This window comes from Eptesicus fuscus, chromosome 14, assembly GCF_027574615.1.
Source record: "Eptesicus fuscus isolate TK198812 chromosome 14, DD_ASM_mEF_20220401, whole genome shotgun sequence".
Taxonomy (NCBI): domain Eukaryota; kingdom Metazoa; phylum Chordata; class Mammalia; order Chiroptera; family Vespertilionidae; genus Eptesicus; species Eptesicus fuscus.
Window position 1 is genome coordinate 69,484,249 of NC_072486.1, and position 21,608 is coordinate 69,505,856.

The 21,608-nt window shown below is 43.9% G+C and overlaps 1 protein-coding gene across 1 annotated transcript in view; it reads left to right on the forward strand.

The window, feature by feature from the left end:
• The window catches only part of TSPAN12 (tetraspanin 12), a 74,711-nt gene that overhangs the window by 32,398 nt on the left and 20,705 nt on the right, over window positions 1–21,608 (forward strand). The window contains exons 6-7 of the mRNA XM_008157584.3: window positions 11,665–11,739; window positions 16,057–16,164. Of these exons, the coding sequence (XP_008155806.1) occupies window positions 11,665–11,739; window positions 16,057–16,164 (183 nt within the window). The remainder of the gene's footprint in view (window positions 1–11,664; window positions 11,740–16,056; window positions 16,165–21,608) is intronic.

Genomic DNA, 21,608 nt, shown 5'->3' on the forward strand with positions numbered 1-21,608 from the left:
TTAGGCCCGATCCCTGATCCCTCTGGGATCAGGCCTGAACCGGTAGTTGTACATCCTCTGAGGGGTCCCAGATTTGAGAGGGTGCAGGCTGGGCTGAGGGATAACCCCTCGTCCCCTGCGCGCCCCCCTCCCCTGTGCATGAATTTTGTGCACCGGGCCACTAGTTCAAATATAAGCATGAACAAAGGACCACAGCGTACCAGTACTTTCTTACTTTAGCTTCAATTTCTGCGTGGGCTCAGGAGTTACAAGACTTTGTTTCTTCAAAAACTGGTTCATAGTTCTAGCTTTTTCTCAATTAGACTGAACTCATTCCATTTATGATTCTCAAAAGAAAGGAATTTAATGTTGCCTTTTCTTTTAAAACTGTGTAGAGAGACATAGAACGTGGTGAATACTGGCCTTGAGAAAGAAGAAAGCCTGTGTCTGCTATGACATCATTTCAAGAGGAGACTAAAACAGAGGCATGTGTAGGTGTGTTTTAAGCAGCGAGGGCTCTTGGACTGTTAGTTTAGTCCCAGTGGATTCTTAACAGAATGCCGGCTGTTCCATTATCTTGTACAAATATTTGGCACTGGAATTCTCTTATTTACTAACTATAAGTAATACAATATTTTTAAACCTCCAATCACTGGGAAAGGCAAAATAAACAACTGACATAGACCTACTTAGCCCTGAAAGCTTGCAGGGTTTGGTATTTGACAGGGGAGAGCCTGGAGTTTACCATTTATCACTTAGTGAGTGCAGGCCTTTCATCAAACTTCTTGTTTATCAAAAGTGTTGGTTATGTAGCATGTAGCTAGGAGTCAAAAGGCACCATGTTTTAAAAATACTAAAATATACAGTAAAGTATGTTATATTTTGAAATAGTTTTTATTTGGGGGAGTTGAATCTCAGACGGTACTAATTTTCAAGGATAAGCTAACCTGACTCCTGCAGTTTCAAAATATGTTGAATGTTAGTTATGAAAAAAGGATCTATGTTTTTAGTTATAATTGAAGAGAGTAGCAGGTTAAAACCACCTTCCAGTATTTATAATTTTTACTCTTCTTCCAGTGAAATATATTCTCAGTGAGGCGGTTCTGAAAACATGTAAATGTTCAAGAAAGACATTACATCTTTGTTTTAATATAAAAATTCTTTCCTAGTTGGCATTTATATAGAAAAACAGTTTAAAAATAACTGTTTTGTCTATTTGTGGTAGGAAACTGGAATGAAGCTCAGTTTAAGGCTTACTAATCGAGAGTATTTTCCTATATTTGTTCACTGCTTATTAAGTTTAATATTATCAATAAATATACGCCCTCAGTAAATTAAGTGGCTTTTTAAGGGCAGATTTATTTATTTTTTGTTTTCTTTAGATTGATAAGTTAGAAATGAAAATTAAAAAGAATCTATCTTCCCAAAAGTGAAAATTATTTGAAATATTTTTTGCAAAATCAAATATTACTTTCTTAGAAATGTTGTTAATATCAATTAGTAATAGTAAAGAAGTGAAGATGTAAAAAGAAAATAAATCACTTTAACTTATTAGTGCTTTTATCAAAGTTCAGTTTAATGAACTGTTAAGCACTCATTGGCTATATGGTACTATATACTTCATTATAAAAACTGTAAAATGCCCCCAGCCAGCATGGCTCAGTGCATGGTCTTGACCAATGAACCAGGAGGTCAACAGTTTGATTCCTGGGATTCTGAGTTGCAGGCTCGATCCCCAGTGTGGGGTGTGCAGGAGACAGCTGATCAATGATTCTCTCTAATCATTGGTGTTTCTCTCTCTCTCTCCTGCTCCTTCCTTTCTGAAATCAACAAAAATATATTTTACCCCCTCACCCCCTGCCTTCCCTCATAGGTTGTACAGTCTGTTTGATGCTTCTATGTCTCTGGTTCTATTTTTGTCAATACTTTAAATAATAAAGAATTATATATACATTTAAAAACCTAAAATGTAAATAAGAACAAAAGTTAATTTTTTAATCAATTTTAAAAGAAGCTGTTCTGACTCACTTAATATAAGTTCAAAACCTAAGAACAAAAGATGGAATTGTTGATATAATTTGTTGAGGATTTTGACATAGCAATTAAAGCAGCATTTGTGCTTTATCTAGCCATATTAGGAGGAAGGAAAAAATAAAGGAATATTTTTGGACATCCTTAAATTCTTGATATTATTGGAAGTCTTTTTTTTTCCCTACTGGAAAATATTAAAGATGGGAATATAGGGGTTTTAGGTCATTCCTCCTTAGTTCAAAGACAAGAAAGGTTTTATAAATACATGCATGAACATGTATTGCATGTGTGCCCAGAAGATGGGGGTGTACATGATGAATTGTGAGGTATTGCTAACACCACCACCAACATCCCTAACATAATATGTGCTATGTACTAGCCGATATTATGTGTGCTCTAATGTACTGACTCATTAACTTCTCCCAACTATACTATGAAGTTGGCACTATGTTGTCCCTATTTTATAGATGAGACACAGAAAGGTAAAGTGGTTTGCCAGCTATGAAGTGGTAGAGCTGGAATCCGAATCCCAGATGCTTGGTTCCCAAACCTGTGCTCTGAACAACTTAGTGTTCTGTTGTCTCTCAATCATGGATGGAAGCACCTAGCTCCATTTTCTCTTGTAACAAAATAGAGTTTATGATATTTTATGTAATATTTTTTGAGGAGTAAAATAAATAATATATGTAAATCTCTTGCATAATAAATGACTTGGGCATCCATACTGGTGTGTATTTACTCGTACACACAATTGCATATACACTTACATACTAGAGACCTGGTGCACGGGTTTCGTGCACTGGTGGGATGCGTGGCCTGCAGGAATCGACCTGCCGTGGGAGCACCGCTCATCCCGGTCAGCCGAGTGGTGCTCCCACTGTGGGAGTGCACTGACCACCAGGGGGCAGCTCTTGAGTGTCTTTCCCCTGGTGGTCAGTGCTCATCATAGCGACTGGTCAAGTGGTCATTCTGGTCGTTCTGCCATTTGGTTGCTGGGCTTTTATTATATAGGATAAGTATATTGATATTTTACATACTTTAAATTTGATATAGTCATAATGCTTGATTACATACAGATGGGGCAAAAGTAGGTTAACAATTTTGAGTACACAAAATGTAGAGTTTATTCTTGTATTATTATTTATTCATTATTGTATTATTTTCCATATGAACAACAATAACCCTACTTTTGCCTCATTCTGTATGTGTGTATATATATATATATCTTTTCTGCCAATAAATAAAATTCAGGTCTTCATTATTGAACAAAACCCCATGTAAGATAGAATTCTAAGTTCAAATTTTTAAAAAATAGGTTTTTATTGATTTTCAGAGAAAGGGAGAGGGAGAGAGATAGAACATCAATGATGAGAGAGAATTATCGATTGTAAGCTTCATAATTTTGTGATTTAAATTAACTATCCTGGGTAATAATTCACCCTACAGTGATTTGAGCAGACTGTATGTGTAGTTAAAGAGCAACATTGCAGGAGAGATCCAAATTTCCAAAAAGGGTCTAGTGAAAGAGACCTCTGGGATGGTCTATAAATTACATTTAAATATACACTTGTTTATTTCGTTATAGCACTCCTATTTTGAGCTTCTAAAAGAAAATTTAGCAAAAGGATGATAGTTTCTGAGCATAAAGCTTCCAGTTGTCATCCACCTACTTTAGTTCATGAAGCATAATTGGGCTACTTACAATTTTCAGCCATTTTGAATAACTTTTTCTACGTAAAACATATATAACATCCTTTGGCTACCAACCTTTTTCCTTTGGTGTGAAGGCATCAGGGGGGCTATTTGTTTTTTTTTTTTAATTTTTTTACTTTTATCAGAGTGCTTCATAACATAATTTAGAGTTAATTTCATTCTAAAAGTCTTATTATGAGAAATAGTAGTCCTTCACCCCTAACAGTTCCACTCCTAAGACACAGTCACTTTCAATTTTTATTTTAGCAGATTGCCTCGAAAGCACATATTTATGTAACTCATCTCATTCAATTAACTTTCAGTTTTAAGCACTCTGGGCTGACTTCACACAAAGATGAAGAACTGGCCCCCTTCCTCCCTTTATATTCCCCTCCCCCGGGCATACTTCCCATCTCACCTCAACGCGGACACCTCATAATTTTGGTTGGATCAGTGTTTACATGATCATGACTATGTAAATGCTGTTCACAGCTGGGCTAGGCAAAGGACTGGTTATCATTTTTTTCTGAAATAATACTTTCTTTTTCTTGGAATTAACATGACTGTTTTCTGTGTATTTCTGTTTAATTAAACTCTTAAACGCCCCAGTGTAAGTTTCATCCTTATATTTTCATATATTTGGGGCATTTTATTGATGGTTTTTTAAAGAGCTCCCTCTCCCAGAGCGTTTTAGACCTGCTCCAGTCTGGACCTGCTGAAGAGTTGCTGTCATGGGCTATTCCTTTACTTCCTAGGGCTGCAAAGGGTCACTAGAAGGTTCCTGGCAGGATCTTGGCTCAGCAACCTCTGTGCTTGAGTTCTGGCTAAGGAAGAATTGAAAGTCAAGATTCAAACTATAAAAGAAAGCTTATCTAGAGAGACACACTAGGTAGAAAAAGTGAGTCGGCGAAGAAATGGGCTCAGAAAATAAGTTACAAAAGCAAAAGAAGGGCCCTTGGAACAGAGGAGAAACAGAGAATCAAGGAAAATGGGCCTGCGGGGAGGGCGTGGAGAAAGATGTGGGCGTGGTCCTGTGTCTTGAGGCTATTTACCTGGAGGTCTCAGGGGGAGGGTCTCAGTAGAATATTCATCAGCTTTCCAGATGTGTCTTTTCAGGGTCCTGGTCTGCACTGATTGTCACACCAGGGCAGCAAGCAGGTCATTAGTTGAAGCTGGTCCTTATGTCAGCCAGGGCATCACTTGTCTGGTTTTGCTGCTTTTTCTCTGCCTGGAGCTGAAACACTACTGAGGTGTAGATGTCATCCCTAGGGATTAATGCTTAAGGTATAATGGCAAAAATCAGGTCAGCGAGAAGCTACAAACCATATGCACTCGGAGGTTCAGAAAAGGACTGTTTATTCGCACTGGTGCTGGCCCAGCAGAGTCCTCTCCAAAGGCTGAGTTCCGAACAGCGGGATTGGCCTTATATACCCCTAGTCTCTTTGTCTCTCAGATATGGCATACATACATATTCGACATTCTTTCTATGTTACATGCTAAGCTTCCGGGTATTTCTTGGGCTTTCCACACCCGTCCCAGTTCACGCCGAAGGCCTGTTGCCTAGGCTACAGACGGAGGACTCGGGTCCTTGTTTGCGCCTAGGGGAAAGCCCTGGACCACAGGGGAAGAGTGCCAGGGGCGCATGCACGCAGACCTCCCCTGCTTCTCACTGTCAATCTGCCAAGAAGCCAGCCAAGGAGGTGGTTACGGTGATGCAGCCAAGAGGCGGTGGGGGTGGCTATCTGCTCTCGACTTGCCTTCTCAAAGGGAGTGGTGCAAAGGCCTGCATGGGAGTCTCATGAGGCCAATTTTCAGTCCCTTGTTCCTCTTCCAATGAATTTACCGAATGACTAGCAACATGCCCAGAGGAGGGTCCAAACTTCATGACCAGCAATATGAAAGGTCAGGGTCTAAACTGCATGACCAGGGATATGAAAGGTCAGGGTCTAAACGGCATGACCAGGGATATGCTAGTGGAGGAAAGGTTACCCTGGGGGTAAATTCTTGTTTTCCCAGTTTTGCTTGTTGCTAGGCTCCTGGGCTTTTGCCCTGGTGACCTTCTGCAGGTGGCCTATCCTCCTTGCTCTGCTCCTGTAGGTATAGCTGCCCATCACACTATTATTCTGGGATTTTCTTTTGGCCTCATTCCTATTTTAGGTCCCATGTTTCCTGGTATCCGAGCCATTGTCCTCTGTTTAGTCTCTCATTTTAGGGAGACATCTTCCATTAGTTTCCTGAAAAAAGCAAATAGAGGAGGTAGATTTTTTTTAAAAAGCCTGTATGCTTAAGAAGGGCTTTAGATAGCCTTTGTGTTCATATTGATGGCTATAGAATTATAGGTTAGAAATCATTTTTCCCTCAGAATATTGAAGAACCTCTTTCACTGTCTTCTAGCTTCCAATATTTTTGTTGAGAAATCCAATGCTATTTTAGTATGATTTGAGTTTTGAACCTTTGCGGAAAAGGTATATAAATTTGAACTTCAATTCTCTGTACTTTATCCTCTACTGTACCTTCTGTCCACAGTCCTGAGACTCAGTTTTACGGTTTCCACAGAAAAATGACCCCTCTAACTTCTATGTTGGTGGGGGTGGATAGTCACCCAGTTGCATAGCCTGGGGAGGGACCTAAGTCATCCTCTTTTTAGCCTTACCTTCCAGAAGTATCTGAGCATTTGAGGGCTCTATAGTGTGAGTTAGGTTGTTCCAAACTCTCTCCAGTACTGGTTAAGCATTCAGCTTTTGAAGGACTGCTGAACATTTTGCTAGTTTTCCATCTTCTTTGCACCTTCCAAAATATGCTTGCTGTTGTTCTTTTCCTTTATCTCTGGGTTATACCCTTAAAATATGTTTTTATTGATTTCAGAGAGGAAGAGAGAGGGAGAGAGAGATAGAAACATCAATGATGCGAGAGAATCATGGATCAGCTAGCTGCCTTGTGCACGCCCCCTACTGAGGATCGAGCCTGCAACCCAGGCATGTACCCCCACTGGGACTCAAACTGTAACCTCCTGGTTTATGGGTTGATGCTCAACCACTGAGCCACACCAGCCTGGCAGGTTTATACCTTTTAAAATATCACTATTGTTTTTCCAGTGAAATTCCAAGAGGGACATGGGATAAGGGGAGGTGTTTAATCTGCTTTCTCTATTAGAAAATCCTGGGGAGTGGGAGTGACAGGGAACCCAATCATTTTTATAAATAAACGTTCCTTTAAGAAAGGACTTCCTTGAGATTTTACTGTTTTGTCTGCACACATAGAATAAGATGAAACATTCAATAGGGGGGATGAATTTACCTACAAGTCACGAGGGGCTTAAATAGGAAAGTGAGATTTTATGCCCCTCCCTTTCTCCTCAAATACTTGCAGGGGACAATACTGGTAGCCTTTGCCATTCTTGCCATTCTTTGGTCAACTTTCGTTTAAAATAACAGACGAATTGATTTCAGTATTTTAATAAAAGAAGTTGGATTCCACACCCTCCACACCCTTCCTGCTTTAGTTTCCCAATAAAGATGTTTTGAAAAAATACCAGCTATGTTTGCACTGGACAGGGGTTTTCCTTGTGCTTCAGTGAGAATGACGCTGATAGTCTTAGGTGGAGATAAAAAGCTTTATTCACCACCTCCAATCATAGTTCCATCTGTGTGCATTGGGTATGTGCCCTATGTCAGGCTGTGTGTGAAGTACAGTATTTAAAGCATTACATGATACCTCTTGTCCTCATGGAGTTTATATTCTAACAGATACTGTAATCTGGTTGATAATGGTTATCTTTAGGTAGTGCTTACCATGAGACAGCACCGGACCTGCCTGAATCCTTAGTACAGCACTGCCAGGCAATTCTAACATTCTCATTTTACATGGGAGGAAACGGAGGCTTAGTGGTTTGCTCAAGGTCATCCAATTGGTATGTAAGGAGCCAGAACCTGAAGCCAGGTCTCTTTTATTTCAGAGCCCATGTTATTCCATTTGTATAGTTAAAAAAAAAAAAGAAATCAACAAAGCAATTTCACATACAGTGTTTTATAAAATCTCCTATTATCTAACCCAGTGAGGGCACTTTTCTTTTTTTTTTTAATCCTTACCTGAGGATATGTTTTTATTGATTTGAGAGAAAAAAGGGAGGGAGGTTTGGAGGGAGGGAGGGACAGAGAAAAAGAGAGAGAGAGAAAGAAACATCAACCATTGCCTCCCTCCCATAAGCACCCCAACTAGGGATTGAACCCGCCACCTTTTGGTGTATGGGATGAAGCTCCAACTAACTGAACCACTTGGCCAGGGCAAGGGCCCTCATATTTTAACTAAAAGTAATTATTCTCAGCTTGAGAGATTTGATGGGAAAAAAAATCACAAATTAATTACATCTTTTTGGGGCTGTGTCCTATTATCAGCTTGCCTGACTTGATTACATTTTAATGAACATTATGTTTAGGAATAAAACCTCTTTGTATAACACAAATTTTACTTTAATTACAGTAGGAGAACTTAGCTATTTTAAGGAACTCTGTATTGAATAATATTTAAAGCAAATAAAATAGTGTATAATGCAAATAATTGCATTCTCACTTCCTTGTCTAAGCACATGCTTTTCCAGTCTTCATTTGTTTAAAATGTTTAGATAATAGTAACCCAGGAAATATGGGGAGAGCCTGTATATTGTTTCTTTTCTTTAGCCGTGTAAATTGTCTTAAATGCTTAAAGGCACACTAAATTATCATAGTATAATTCACATAGTAAAACAGAGGCAATATTCAAAATAGAAATGTGTAAGCAGAAATCCAGGGGAGTCAAACGATAACCAGAAACTCTCATTTAGAGAAACTCAAGGAAATCTGAAATTGTGCTGTTTTTTTTCTTCAGTTGGTAAGCTGATCATTATTTCCACTGACATTTATTGAATACCTGCTGTGTGACAGCTACTGTTTGGACACCGGGGATGAAATGATGTTTAAGGATAGGCTATCTGCCAGTCAGAACTGGTGGTCTGGCAGATCAGTGAGCACTGAGACTTGTGGGGGAGGCAGCCAGCTGGCTTAAACGCCGAAGCCTCCCAGGATTGATGTGCAGCCAGCAGAGAAACCCTGATGCGTGGAAGATGGAATAAAGGAAAATGGTAAAGAACAGGAGATGAAATACTGGAAAATGATGATGAGGAAGAACCGTGGCACACTGCTGGAAATTAAGGCGAAGTCCGGGAGAAATGGACAAGTTAATATTGGATTGTGTTTCACAAACTAGTTCAGAATAGTGTTGATATAATACTTCACAACTTCGAAATTTAAAAAATTTCACCCCTAGCTGGTTTGATAGAGCGTCAGTCTGCGGACTGAAGGGTCCCAGATTCGATTCTGGTCAAGGGCACATACCTTGGTTGTAGGCTCCTTCCTCCCTGGCCCAGGTCCTGGTTAGGGCTCATGCAGGAGGCAATCAATCGAGTGATAATTTCTTTCTGTCTTTTCCTCTCTCTTCCACTCTCTCTTAAAAAAAAAAAGAAAATCAATGGAAAAATATCCTCGGTTGAGGATTAAATTTTTTCAAAGCACTTTCCCATTTATCAAATCAACCTTGATAGCAGTAAAGAAGGCCTTATTTTTAATTTCATTATACAGATGAGCAAACTGATGCCAGGGTAGTATGATGATTTTGCCAGAAGGTCACAGAGTGTGTTTCAGAGCTGTATTGGAACTTCAGTCTTCTGACTCTAAGTTCAGAGCTCTTCACACCGTTCTAGAAGGAGAGCAGTAAGGAGAGGAAAGAAGAGGAAAGATCTGCAAACTAGGTTGGTACAGATCCTCTCAGGAAACCGCGTGCGCTGGGAAAGTAAGAAACATGAGCCGAAACCGGTTTGGCTCAGTGGATAGAGTGTCGGCCTGCGGACTCAAGGGTCCCAGGTTCGATTCTGGTCAAGGGCATGTACCTTGGTTGCGGGCACATCCCCAGTAGGGGGTGTGCAAGAGGCAGCTGATCGATGTTTCTCTCTCATCGATGTTTCTCTCTCATCGATGTTTCTAACTCTCTATCCCTCTCTTCCTCTCTGTAAAAAATCAATAAAATATATTAAAAAAAAAAGAAAAGAAAAAAGAAACATGAGAGACACATGCCGACACCGTTACCAGAGATGTGTATACATGTTCCCAATACTGTTGAGGACAACCGATGGTTTTGTAGTGAAATATGACACACGAGTACACTTCCAACCTTAACAAAGCTCAGCGGAGCTGTAGCTTAATTCTTGGTTAGTTTTGTTTTATTAAAACTATGGATTAGCACCGTGCCTAATAGATGCCTCAATTAGATCCATCCCTTAAGCTAATTAATGGCAGAGTGATTCTTTGTGCAACAACCAACATGAGGATGCCTTTATCTAGGACTCGGAGGTCCCTGAAAAAGGAAATGCAGTCCTAGCTGAGTAGCTCAGTTGGTTAGAGCGCCGTCCTGATACGCCAAGGTTGCAGGTTCATTCAGTCCCTGGTCAGGGCTCAGGCAAGAGTCAACCAATGAATGCATAAAAGTAGAACAACAAGTCCATGTGTCTCTCTCTCCCTCCCCCTTCCTCTCTCTCTAAAAAAACAAACACACAAATAAGAAAATGTAAGCATAAATGCAGTTGAGCTGTGTATGCTATATTAAAAGTTTTCCTTGGAATTAGAAGACCGGATGTTTGAGACGAATGCAGTGGCAATGAAGCAGAGACCGCTGACCTTGAAGCTGCAGCATCATTTGTAACAAAAAACAAAAAATACATTTTCTTTGAATTACATTTTAGATTTAATTTGTCGTAAGGTCAAGTAAATCTGTGCCCTGTACCTTTCCCAACCAGGTACCACTGAGTTCTTGATTGACTAGCTCACTCTGAAAGGTGGCCATGCTTTTGATATTGCCTCTTCCTAGTTGCTTTCGCACACATCTTCACAGCATCACCTTCTCCTTGTCATTACGGATTCACCTTGAAGATTCCCTTCATGAAGAGGCCTCTCCCGATCACCCAGCCCCAGGGAGCTCCCGGCCCCTGACCACATAGCGATCTGCTCTCTCTTCATTTATGCTTTTATGGAACACCTGCTTTGTGATGAGGAACACAATCAAGTTCCTGGCCTTAAGGGAGTTGCCACTCCAGTGAAAGGAAATAATCAATAATCATCACAACCTGGTACCCCCATTCTGACCCCGCACCAGAAGCAGCGTGGAAGATTCGAGAACAGTGGCACTGTTTTCTTTCTGCTGCAATTAGTGCAGAGAACTTTCAGAGAACCCATTCTTTCTCACACTTTTACTACTTACTTCTGTAAAGTTATCTGCACAACCGGAGAGCTGACGAGTTATACCATAGAGAACATGGCTGGCAACTTCTCCAAAATTTACTATGCACATTCGTGAGCAACTCTCGTTTACTTTTGGCATTAATTTTCTCATTTGCAAAATGAAGTAGACCTATCCATTTCACAAGGTTTTTGAATGAATTAAGTATGAAAATATTTGAGCCCTAGCTAGTTTGGCTCGGTGGATAGAGCATTGGCCTGTGGACTGAAGGGTCCCGGGTTCGATTCTGGTCAAGGGCATGTACCTTGATTGCAGGCTCGATCCCTGGCCCTGGTCAGGGTGCATGTGAGAGGCAACCAATAGATGTGTCTCTTTCACATCGATGTTTCTCTCTCTCTGTCTCCCCTGCTCCCTTCCACTCTCTAGAAATCAATGGAAAAATATCCTCAGATAAAGATTAACAAAAAAAAAAACTATGAAAGTATTTGGTACGCAGACCACTAGGTGGATATTCAGTGTTGTCTGCAGATGTCTCTAAGTTGCTGAAATTTCCCCCATCTGCTCCTGAGGGAGCATCCCAGATGTGCGCCTCTTTTCTTTCATTGGATAAACAGCACCAAGTAATATTTAGCTTGTCTCAGATGGCCATATTTTGCTTTGATGCTACTCTAACAGCATTAATTTTCTGTTTTCCTACAGTATTTTGGAAGTTTACTTGTCATTTTCTGTGTGGAACTGGCTTGTGGTGTTTGGACATATGAGCAGGAAATTATGGTGAGTTCAAAATGGGGTACAATCACAATCTGAAACTATATCCAGGTCAGTCTTGTAGATCAGATCCTTTGGAGTAATTTAGGCACATGGTTATTGATTTGAATATTTATACTATAGGATAACATGTAGTCCCAGTACTTCTGAAAAGTAACACTGTCTTTTCTGTGTCTAAAGCATAGTTCCAAACCCTAATTTGCAATATTTCCTTTGGTGTACTATGATATGTGTTTTTAATTCCACGGATTGCTTAAGCATGGATATAATAGACTTAAAATAATATGTGTTTTAAAGTAGTTTTACCAATTTTTGAGTATATAGTTCGGAAAGATTCTTATTTGCAACAAGTTTAAGAAAGCTTGAAAATCTGCCCAAAAGCCTTATAAAAAGCTGTCCACCCATGACTGGGAGGCACGCATCCCCTGTTGGCCCCACGCTGAGCCATCGTCCACTTCAAGACGCGTTATTTGAAGAGTTGCCGTGCGTTTCCTCCAGCCTAGAAACACTCTGACAGTTGGACACTTGGCTACATGGAAACAGCTCTTCAGTTTTTCTCTCTTTTACTTTTGCAGTTGAAACCACAGGACCAACGTTTATAGTTATACTAGTGGCCCAGTGCACGGAATTCGTGCATGGGGGGGTGTCCCTCAGCCCAGCCTGCACCCTCTCAAATCTGGGACCCCTCGAGGGATGTCCGTCTGCCCGTTTAGGCCCGAGCCTGGTAGGATCGGGCCTAAACGGGCAGTCAGACATACCTCTCACAATCCAGGATTGCTGGCTCCCAACTGTTTGCCTGCCTGCCTTCCTGATTGCCCCTTACCACTTCTGCCTGCCAGCCTGATCACCCCCTAACCACTCCCCTGCCAGCATGATTGCCCCTATCTGCCCTTCCCTGCAGGCCTGGTTACCCCTAACTGCCCTCCCCTGCTGGCCTGGTCACCCCTAACTGCGCTTCTCTGCAGGCCTGGTCACCCCTAACTGCCCTCCCATGCAGGCCTGGTCCCTCCCAACTGCCCTTCCCTGCAGGCTTGATTGCCCCCAACTGCCCTCCCTTGCAGGCCTGGTCCCTCCCAACTGCCCTCCCCTGCTGGCCTGATCACCCACAACTGCCCTCCCTGGCAGGCCTGGTCCCTCCCAACTGCCCTCCCCTGCTGGCCATCTTGTGGCGGCCATCTAGTGTCCACATGGGGTCAGCCATCTTGTGTGTTGGAGTGATGGTCTATTTGCATATTACTCTTTTATTAGATAGGATTAGAATGGATGAGAATAAAAGTTTCTCAGTCTTAAGATGTTAGCAGTCATGTTTGCTTTACCATGTGCACTTCACTCTTGCTCATGTAGGCCATTATTACTTACTTACTGTTTGTTCACTTTATTGGTGGACGTTGGTAGGTTTACACCTCTGCATGCCTGTGATCGCTGGCTGTTTTCATGGTGGCAGGCCAGATTTCCCCACTGTAAGTGTCAGGGTAATTCCAGTAAGATGATGCTTTTCAACATGGAGTCCTCAGACTGTCTAGCAGGAGTCACCAAAGGTGATTCTCAAAACTAGGGCTCGAGGCCAGGTTTGCTAAATCAGAATAGAGGGAAAAGCAGAGGGAGAAGGGGCAGAGGACTGGGCATGTGCATTTGTGACAGTTTCCCCAGTTGAGTCTTCAACTCTTTAAAATGTAAGAGTTCTTAAGCTGAGAGGCAGATCATTTTGTATTTGTTTCAGAGAGGCATTTCGGCAGCTGTGTAAGAAAATTGAAGTTGTTTTATGGTACTGATGCAGTTATTAAAGATTTTATGCTGAATCTGCTGTGACACTGTTTTGATTACTAAGTGGTAATTGCAGACTAGTTGGTTCTCTGCATACTCCAATTTATATGTAAATGATGCTTTGACACTGCCTCTGCTCAGAACCCCTCTGAAAAGCCCTCTGAAGCGTCCCCAATGTGTGACAACTCTCAGAAAGAAGAGAGAATTTATAATTATGTATTTTTCTATAAAAATTGAAAAATCGACACAGATTCTAAGTAATTTAATGTAACTTAACTTTCTGAAAATGAAATCTATTAAATAGGAATACTCGTGCTATCTTTGAGAATCATATTTTCACTTCTTACCCTAGAAACTTTGCATATGTAGGGGGGTGAAAAATTAGTTGTTTTCAGGGGTTCAGTTTTTGTGTTTCATTGATAAAGAGATGGTCTCTTAATATTTTTCTGTTTTTAAAAAATGCATGTGTCTCTGACATTCAAGCAAAATATAGAAAATTATATAATTAATTATTGATCCCCTCACCTCAGCTTTCGATTGAATTTTTTGGATAATTAAAGGGTTTTTAGAGATGAGTTTACTTTCTCTGGATTTTAAAAATGGTTTCTACGGTGTTTATGTCATACTAATGTTGGTAAATCTCCTAAGTTAAAACAGTTTGAAATGAATTAATTTAATGTATTTGACTGGAAATATTTTGGTTCTAATATAATTCTAAGATACTTGAGTTCATCGAAAAGAATTTATCCTTACTGTTTAGATACTGTCTTCTATTCTGTTAAGGAGCTATCTGAAAATATCTTTTTAAGTATCACAGTGGTAGTAGGTGGGTTCAGACTGCCATCTCAGTTGATGGCGTACATCACGGTTTTGCTTATGGTAATCTTCCCCATTAATCTATCCTTCACCAGGATAGAGCAAGGCCTGTGTAAAAGTAAGCAATTTTTGCATGTTTTTAACTTGTTTTTTTTCACTAACAGCAGTGTGAGTGAAAAGTGCCCTTAGAGTTTATTAGCTGCCAAATCGCACAGAATCTAGCCTCTGCATAGATTCTGTGCGATTTGCGCTCTTAGCTGCTCCATGCAAGGAGCCAGCAAATGAGTGTTTTCCTTTAAGGACCAGATCCTTGTACTTTATTCCAGAACCTCAGTGATCTCTGTTTCTTGCCACATTTGGTCTCAAGACTGATTGTGGCCAAAAGGGAGAAACAACTTATGTTTATTTTGGAAAACAACATTAAGAATGAGACTGTCCTAATCACCAAACCAAAAGATTTGACATCAGACTGTCTGTTTCTCCATTCTTTCTCCGTACATTGTCACCTCTTATTCGTTATTTCTTTTCTCAAAAAAAAAAAAAATCTGTCAGTGATATTAAGTCAGATGATAAATTTCTGGAGAATTCATTTCACTTTCATGTATTTTATGCTTAAAAGGATAGGAGACGATAATAATTTATAGTGAGTAGCTTGCGCTCTGGTTAGCACCTTGAGCTTTGTTGAAACCACATGAACACTAAGCCCGTGATGTAGGAAACAAAGTTGTGTGCCCAAGTACGTGTTGGGGTGTTTTCTTTTGTACCATGACATTTCCAAGTCATAAAAAAGAATATTAACAAAGGGAAAATGAAGAATGTCTGTGGTCAGGGATTTTTAAACTACCCCTATTGGTATCACTATTTTTAAAAATAAGATTTCCAAGTGATCCAATTCTTGAGGGAGTGTCAAGCTTGCTTGTCTAAGCCTGGTGTGGGTGACACCATAGGTCAGATGTGGATGTCTGCCCGCCTCCCAGAAGCCACGTTAGCACCGCACATGCCATGAGACGGGGATTTGTGTGCCCCATTCCTCCTGGGGCACAGTTGGTAACAGACTGTTGCGCTGACTGGATTTCTGGTCCGGTGTTGTGTTGTGTACCGGAAGCTCTGGCACGATTAAACATTCTGTCAAGGGACACGGTGCTAGGTGACCTGAGAATAGAAGCACAGACAATGCTTCGATTTGGGAACTGATTTTTCTAGAATTCCAGCGTGCCTATGAAATCCAGATTTTGAAAAGGTGTTCACAAACTTATCCCAGAGTGACGCTTGAGTTGAGCTCTTTTTCTTCTTGATTCTTCCCCCTTTATGTTAATACCATAATCTGCAGTTTCTTCAAAAACAGCTATTTTCTGAAGTGAAGTCAAAAGGCACTGCTCTGCAGGGATGGTTTGTTGGGGAGCTCTTCAGGTGTGTCTGTAGAACACACCGTGCACTTGTCTTGTGATCTCCTGGAGCTCAATACCGGCATTAGCTGACTTTGCATTACTTTGCTTTATATGACATACCTCTACATTTAGTACAAAAACCTACAAGCAGAGATTGCCCAGTAAGTATTTAGTAGCTCTGAGTTAACACAGGCTACAACAAATATAAAGTACTTGTCAATTACAGCATATTCCAGGCATGTGTGAGTATGTGTATGAGACTATGAGCAACCGAGTTTGTGTATCTGTGAATGTCTTTGCGTCTGAGTGTGTGTCTCTGTGTTACAGTTGCTGATATTCTGTTTTTTATCTTCAGCTTCCAGTACAGTGGTCAGACATGGTCACTTTGAAAGCCAGAATGACGAATTATGGCTTACCTAGATACCGCTGGCTTACTCACGCTTGGAATTTTTTTCAGAGAGAGGTAAGTGCTACCATTGCTGAGGTAAAGGGTGGTCGGCAAACTCATTAGTCAACAGAGCCAAATATCAACAGTACAACGATTGAAATTTCCTTTGAGAGCCAAATTTTTTAAACTTAAACTTCTTCTAACGCCACTTCTTCAAAATAGACTCGCCCAGGCCGTGGTATTTTGTGGAAGAGCCGCACTCAAGGGGCCAAAGAGCCGCATGTGGCTCGCGAGCCGCGGTTTGCCGACCACTGGTATAGAATAAATGGCGTACTTTCAAAACAAATGTTCAAAGCTTTGGCCTTGGTCACGTTCTCTGTGCTGAAAAGTTAAGCCTGTGATTCAGTTACCACTGGTGTGATTCTTTATTGAGAAATGCCTTAAGGACAGCCAGGTTCTGCTTTCCTTCCCATGTATACCATTTCCTCTACATTGCACATGCTTCTCTATAGTTTCAAAATTTTTTAAAAGCCTCTTTACTAAGCTACTGTGAAGTTTCCTTTTCATGAGTCAATAAATATCCACCTTCTCTTTGAATAGATCATTTTTTCATCACTTTTAGAGCTATTTGTATTTTAAACCTCATTTAAAATTTTATTTTTATTTATTTTTATTTATTTATTTATTTATTTATTTTTTTTTTTTTTTTCTTTTTAAATTTCTTTATTGATTAAGGTGTCACATATTTGTCCTCATCCCCCCATTCCCATCCCACCCCCCTCCCCATGCATCCCCAACCCCCTGTTGAACTTAACCGTTGGATAGGCTCATATGCATGCACACAAGTCCTTTGGTTGAACTCTCCCCCTCCCCCCACCCTCCCCTATCCTCCCTCTGAGGCCCGATAGTCCGATCGATGCCTCCTTGCTTCTGGTTCTGTTCTTGTTCCTCAGTCTATGTTGTTCATCATTTCCCCTAGATGAGCGAGATCATATGTCACTAGATATATACTTATGAGAACTGAATGTGAGACGAGCAATAATAGTTATGCTGACAGGCAAATGAATCAGTCTGTAGTGAGTTTCTTTCTGGACCAACAGTTCTTTTGAGACCCAATTTCAATGTCCACCAGTTCCTTATGTGTACATGTCAGCACTGACCCCTCAGCTCTGGATGGTGGACAAATGGTGGTAACGGAGGTCCGACTCCCTCTGGTTTGGTCTCGGCCGGACCCAGGGGCACGGCTTCACCCGGACTAAGGGGCACGTGGCCTCACCCATACCCAAGGGGCGCGTGGCCTCACCCGGGCCCGGGACCCAGCCTCACCCGGGTGGATCCAGGGGCACACGGCCTCACCCGGACCCAGGATCCGGCTTCACCCGGACCCAGGGGCGCAAGGCCTCACCCGGACCCAGGGGCACATGGCCTCACCCGGACCCGGGGGCGCGTGGCTTCTCCCAGACCCAGGGGCACGTGGCTTCACCCGGACCTAGGTGCACGAGGCCTCACCCAGATCCAGGGACACGTGGCCTCACCCGGACCCGGGGGCGCTTGGCCTCTCCCAGACCCAGGGGCACTTGGCCTCACCCGGGCCTAGGTGCGCGAGGCCTCACCTGGATCCAGGGACACATGGTCTCACCCGGACCCAGGGGCGCGTGGCCTCTCCCAGACCCAGGGGCGTGTGGCCTCACCCGGACCTAGGTGCACGAGGCCTCACCCGGATCCAGGGACACATGGTCTCACCCGGACCCAGGGACGCTTGGCCTCCCCCAGACCCAGGGGCACGTGGCCTCACCCGGGCCTAGGTGCACGAGGCCTCACCCGGATCCAGGGACACATGGTCTCGCCCGGACCCAGGGGTGCGTGGCCTCTCCCAGACCCAGGGGCACGTGGCCTCACCTGGACCTAGGTGCACGAGGCCTCACCCGGATCCAGGGACACATGGTCTCACCCGGACCCAGGGGCGCTTGGCCTCTCCCAGACCCAGGGGCGCTTGGCCTCACCCGGGCACGGGACCCAGCGTCATCCGGGTCCAGGGGCACATGGCCTCACCCGGACCCGGAATCCGGCCTCACCTGGACCCAGGGGCACGTGGCCTCACCCAGACCCAGGGGCGTGAGGCCTCACCTATACCCAGAGGCGTGTGACCACACCCGAGCCCAGAGGCGCGCAACCCCGCCTGCACCCGGGTCCCAGCGGGGCCCCGTCCTCCCGATCCCAATTCCTGCCGGTCAACCCCCCCCTCAGCAATTCCCCTGGCCATCCTGCCAGAGCTCCAGGACGGCTGCTGCAGAACTCGTCGGGCGGCGGCTCGGCGAAGCTCCGGTGCGCCCGGTGCATGGCGGTGGGCCGGTCCAGCGTCGCTGCGTCGGCCCTTGGGTCCGCAGCGGTGGCCGGTCGCCGAGCATGCGCACCTGGCCGCTTCCGGGGCATTGAGATTCTTGAAGGACTCGGAGGTCAGCAAGCGCGGAGTCTCCCACCCCATGTCTCATAGGGGCTTGTCTGTCCGTGCTCGGCAGCCAGTGGAGCCGTCCCCTCAGCCGGAGACCGCCGGGGGAACTGCGCCGAGCACGTTCCAGGCCGCCATTGTGTCGCCTGAGCCGTAGTTCTTAAAGTGTGGTCTTTGGGTCACCTGCATCAGCATCATCCCGCATACCCCTCTTTTATTCTAGTTGTAGAGCATCCACTCAGCCAGCTCTATGGTGGTCTTGGATGGTGTCTGCTCTGCTCTCCTGTCGTAGTCTCAAAGTTGTTGTGGTAGGCAACAATCAGGCTTCCGCCCTATGCCTCCATCTTGGTCCTCCTTTGTATAGTTAAGTCTTGATTGTTGTTGGTGTCACTGGGAGGGCTCTCTTTGTCTATAAAGGAAGAGTTGCTGTGCAGGAGACACGTTTATGGGCCTGGTCTTGGTGCAGCAAGGCTTTGGCGCTCACTGAATGTGTCCCTTATGCGCGTGGTTGAAATCTGGTGTCATCTCCCACAGACCACTAGATGCCCTCGTTTCTGGGTCTCCAATGGGGTGTAGATCAGCTACTGCCTTAGGCACTCAGCAGGGATTACAGCAAAAACTGTAGTTTCCTCCTCCTGTCTGAGTGGCCCTGCAGCAGTCCGACTAGAACAGCAGTTCATCTGGTCCGCTGCCAGAGGGCAGGCCACCCACATGCATAAGCCGTTGCTTGGAGCGCAGGTGCGCCTGCAAGACTTGCGGGGCGGGTCTTCAAAACATGCGGGGCGGGTCCCAGGGCGGGGTGGGTCCCAGGGCGGGGCAGGGTCTCAGGGCGCCAACAGGCCATGGTGCGGCGAGCCGCAATGGCTGCAAGTCTGCTCCTTCTGCCTTCCACGTTTCTAAATCCCCTCGTTCCGCGCTCCAGCGCAGCAAACACTGATTGCTGGGCGCACCTCCGCAAGAGTCCCGCCTCTCCCCGCAGGCATCTGGGTCTCCCGCGGGTCCCCAGAAGCTGGATTTCAGGGTGATGGAGAGCTAATCTCCCCTAGGTTTGGAACAAAAGCCCCTTTCCCCCGCCACCAGCCCGACCCACGCGCCTCCGCACCTCGTCCCCTCCGATTTCGCTGGTTTCCTCTTCCCTCTTAGCTGTAAATCTACCATTCAGCCATCTCTCCTGTAGTTCTGGGCTGCAGACGCTCTGTCCTCCAGTCGTGCCCCTGAAATTGCTGTGCGCGGCGCAGTTCGCAGTTCCTTTGTTTAGCTTAGCCGCCTTCTTGATTCTCCTCTGTCAAAATGGCTAGAGGACTTGAATGTAAGATGAGAACTCCTAAGATTCCTCCAAATCGGTGTTGGCGGCCTCCAGGGCCCCGAGGATCTCACTGCGCAGCTCGGCCAGGTCGGTGGCGCAGATGAGCCCCTCCTGCAGAAAGATGGTCTCTTCCTTCACCGAGAGCCGCTGCGCCGAGTCCGCGGCCGCCGCCACAGCAGCCGCCGCGGTGCCCACGAGCCCATGGCCCCAGCTGCGGTGCTGACTGAGAGGAGCAGCCGCCCGGTCTGGGGAGACACGAGCAGCAGTCGCCACCCTCACCAGTCCATGTTTCAGTTGTATTTCCGAAACTGCCATGCGAGGCAACAGATCAGCCTTTCACCTCCGCCGCCATCTTTTTTTTCTCATTTAAAATTTTAAATGATCATTCTCACTTGAGAATTAGGAGTCAATATGTTGTTAAAGGCATGAGCTTTCTAGTCAGAAAATTCTGGCTCTCCTGCTTCCTGTTTCATGAGCTTCTATAATTTCCTTAACTTTCTTAAGCTTCAGTCTCACCTGTAAAGTGGGGATAATACAATATCTCCTCAAGTTCTTGGGAAGATTAGATAAGTTTGATCTTATTTAGCTTATGGTTATTAACAATAACATTACAAAGTATAGTGGCTTTTAGCTTTTCTTACCTAACTTCCACACCGCACTACATGCAAGCATCTGCTCACATGGGGACTATATTTAGATGCTGAAAGTCTGGTGACTTGAAGTTCATCACTGATCTTGCTTCAAACCAAGCTTCTCTTCCAAGCAGTTTCCTTGTGATGGGAGTGACATTTCCAGATGACCAAGTGTATCCGTTTCCTTTGATTTTATTTAGAGCTGGGCCACAAAGCATTTGAGGGCCAGTGTCTTCCACGATAGATAGCCAGCTCTCTGCTCAGTTACTCTGGCTTGAATATGGGCAGAAGTTCAAGTCCAAGATAATCTCCAAATCTGGCCCTTTGTGTTCTCGCTGTTGAGATGGTGACCATTATCATTGTAACACAGATTTCCTGTTTATTTAAATGCGTCCTGACTTTGTTTGTTTACTGTTCATTTGTACTAAAAACAACATGCAACAAAAATAAGCGAAGCATTAGGGAATTTATAGGAAGCTGAGTTTAGCTACTGCCCTGGGTAGAAGGTGCCCAGAGTTCTTTATTTTATTTTATTTTTTTTGCGGGGGAGGAGGGTTGTGATGTAGACCATGATAATACAGGTTAAAAAACAAAGCACTTTTTTTTTTTTTTCCTTAAATGGTAGGAAAAGGAGTTCCACTTAGATAGAGAATGTACAAGCATTGCAAATTTTAGATTTGTTGCATGCTAAATTTCCTCCTCCATATCTTAGGCCTATTTCACCCCAGAGGAGGTGGTGAAGACCTCTGGGTATCCTAAAAGATTAAAAAAACACCCTTGTACTAGTTTTCTAGGGCTGTGGCTATCACCAAGCACCACAGGCTGGGGGGCTCAAACAACTGAAATGCACTGTCTCACATTTCGGGAGGCTCAGAGTCTGCGATCACGGCATGTGGGGTTGGTTTCTTCGGAGGCCTCTGTCCTGGGCTCGCAGATGGCTGTCTCCTAGTGGCTTCATGTGGGCTTCCCTCTGCATGTGTTTGCGTTTAAATTTCATCTCCTTAGAAGGACATCAGGCATATGGGTTTGGGGTCCACCTGATGGCCTTAATTTAATTACCTCTGCAAAGACACTGCCTTCAAATATGGTCACATTTTGGGGATGAGAACTTCAACATGAACTTCAGGTGGCA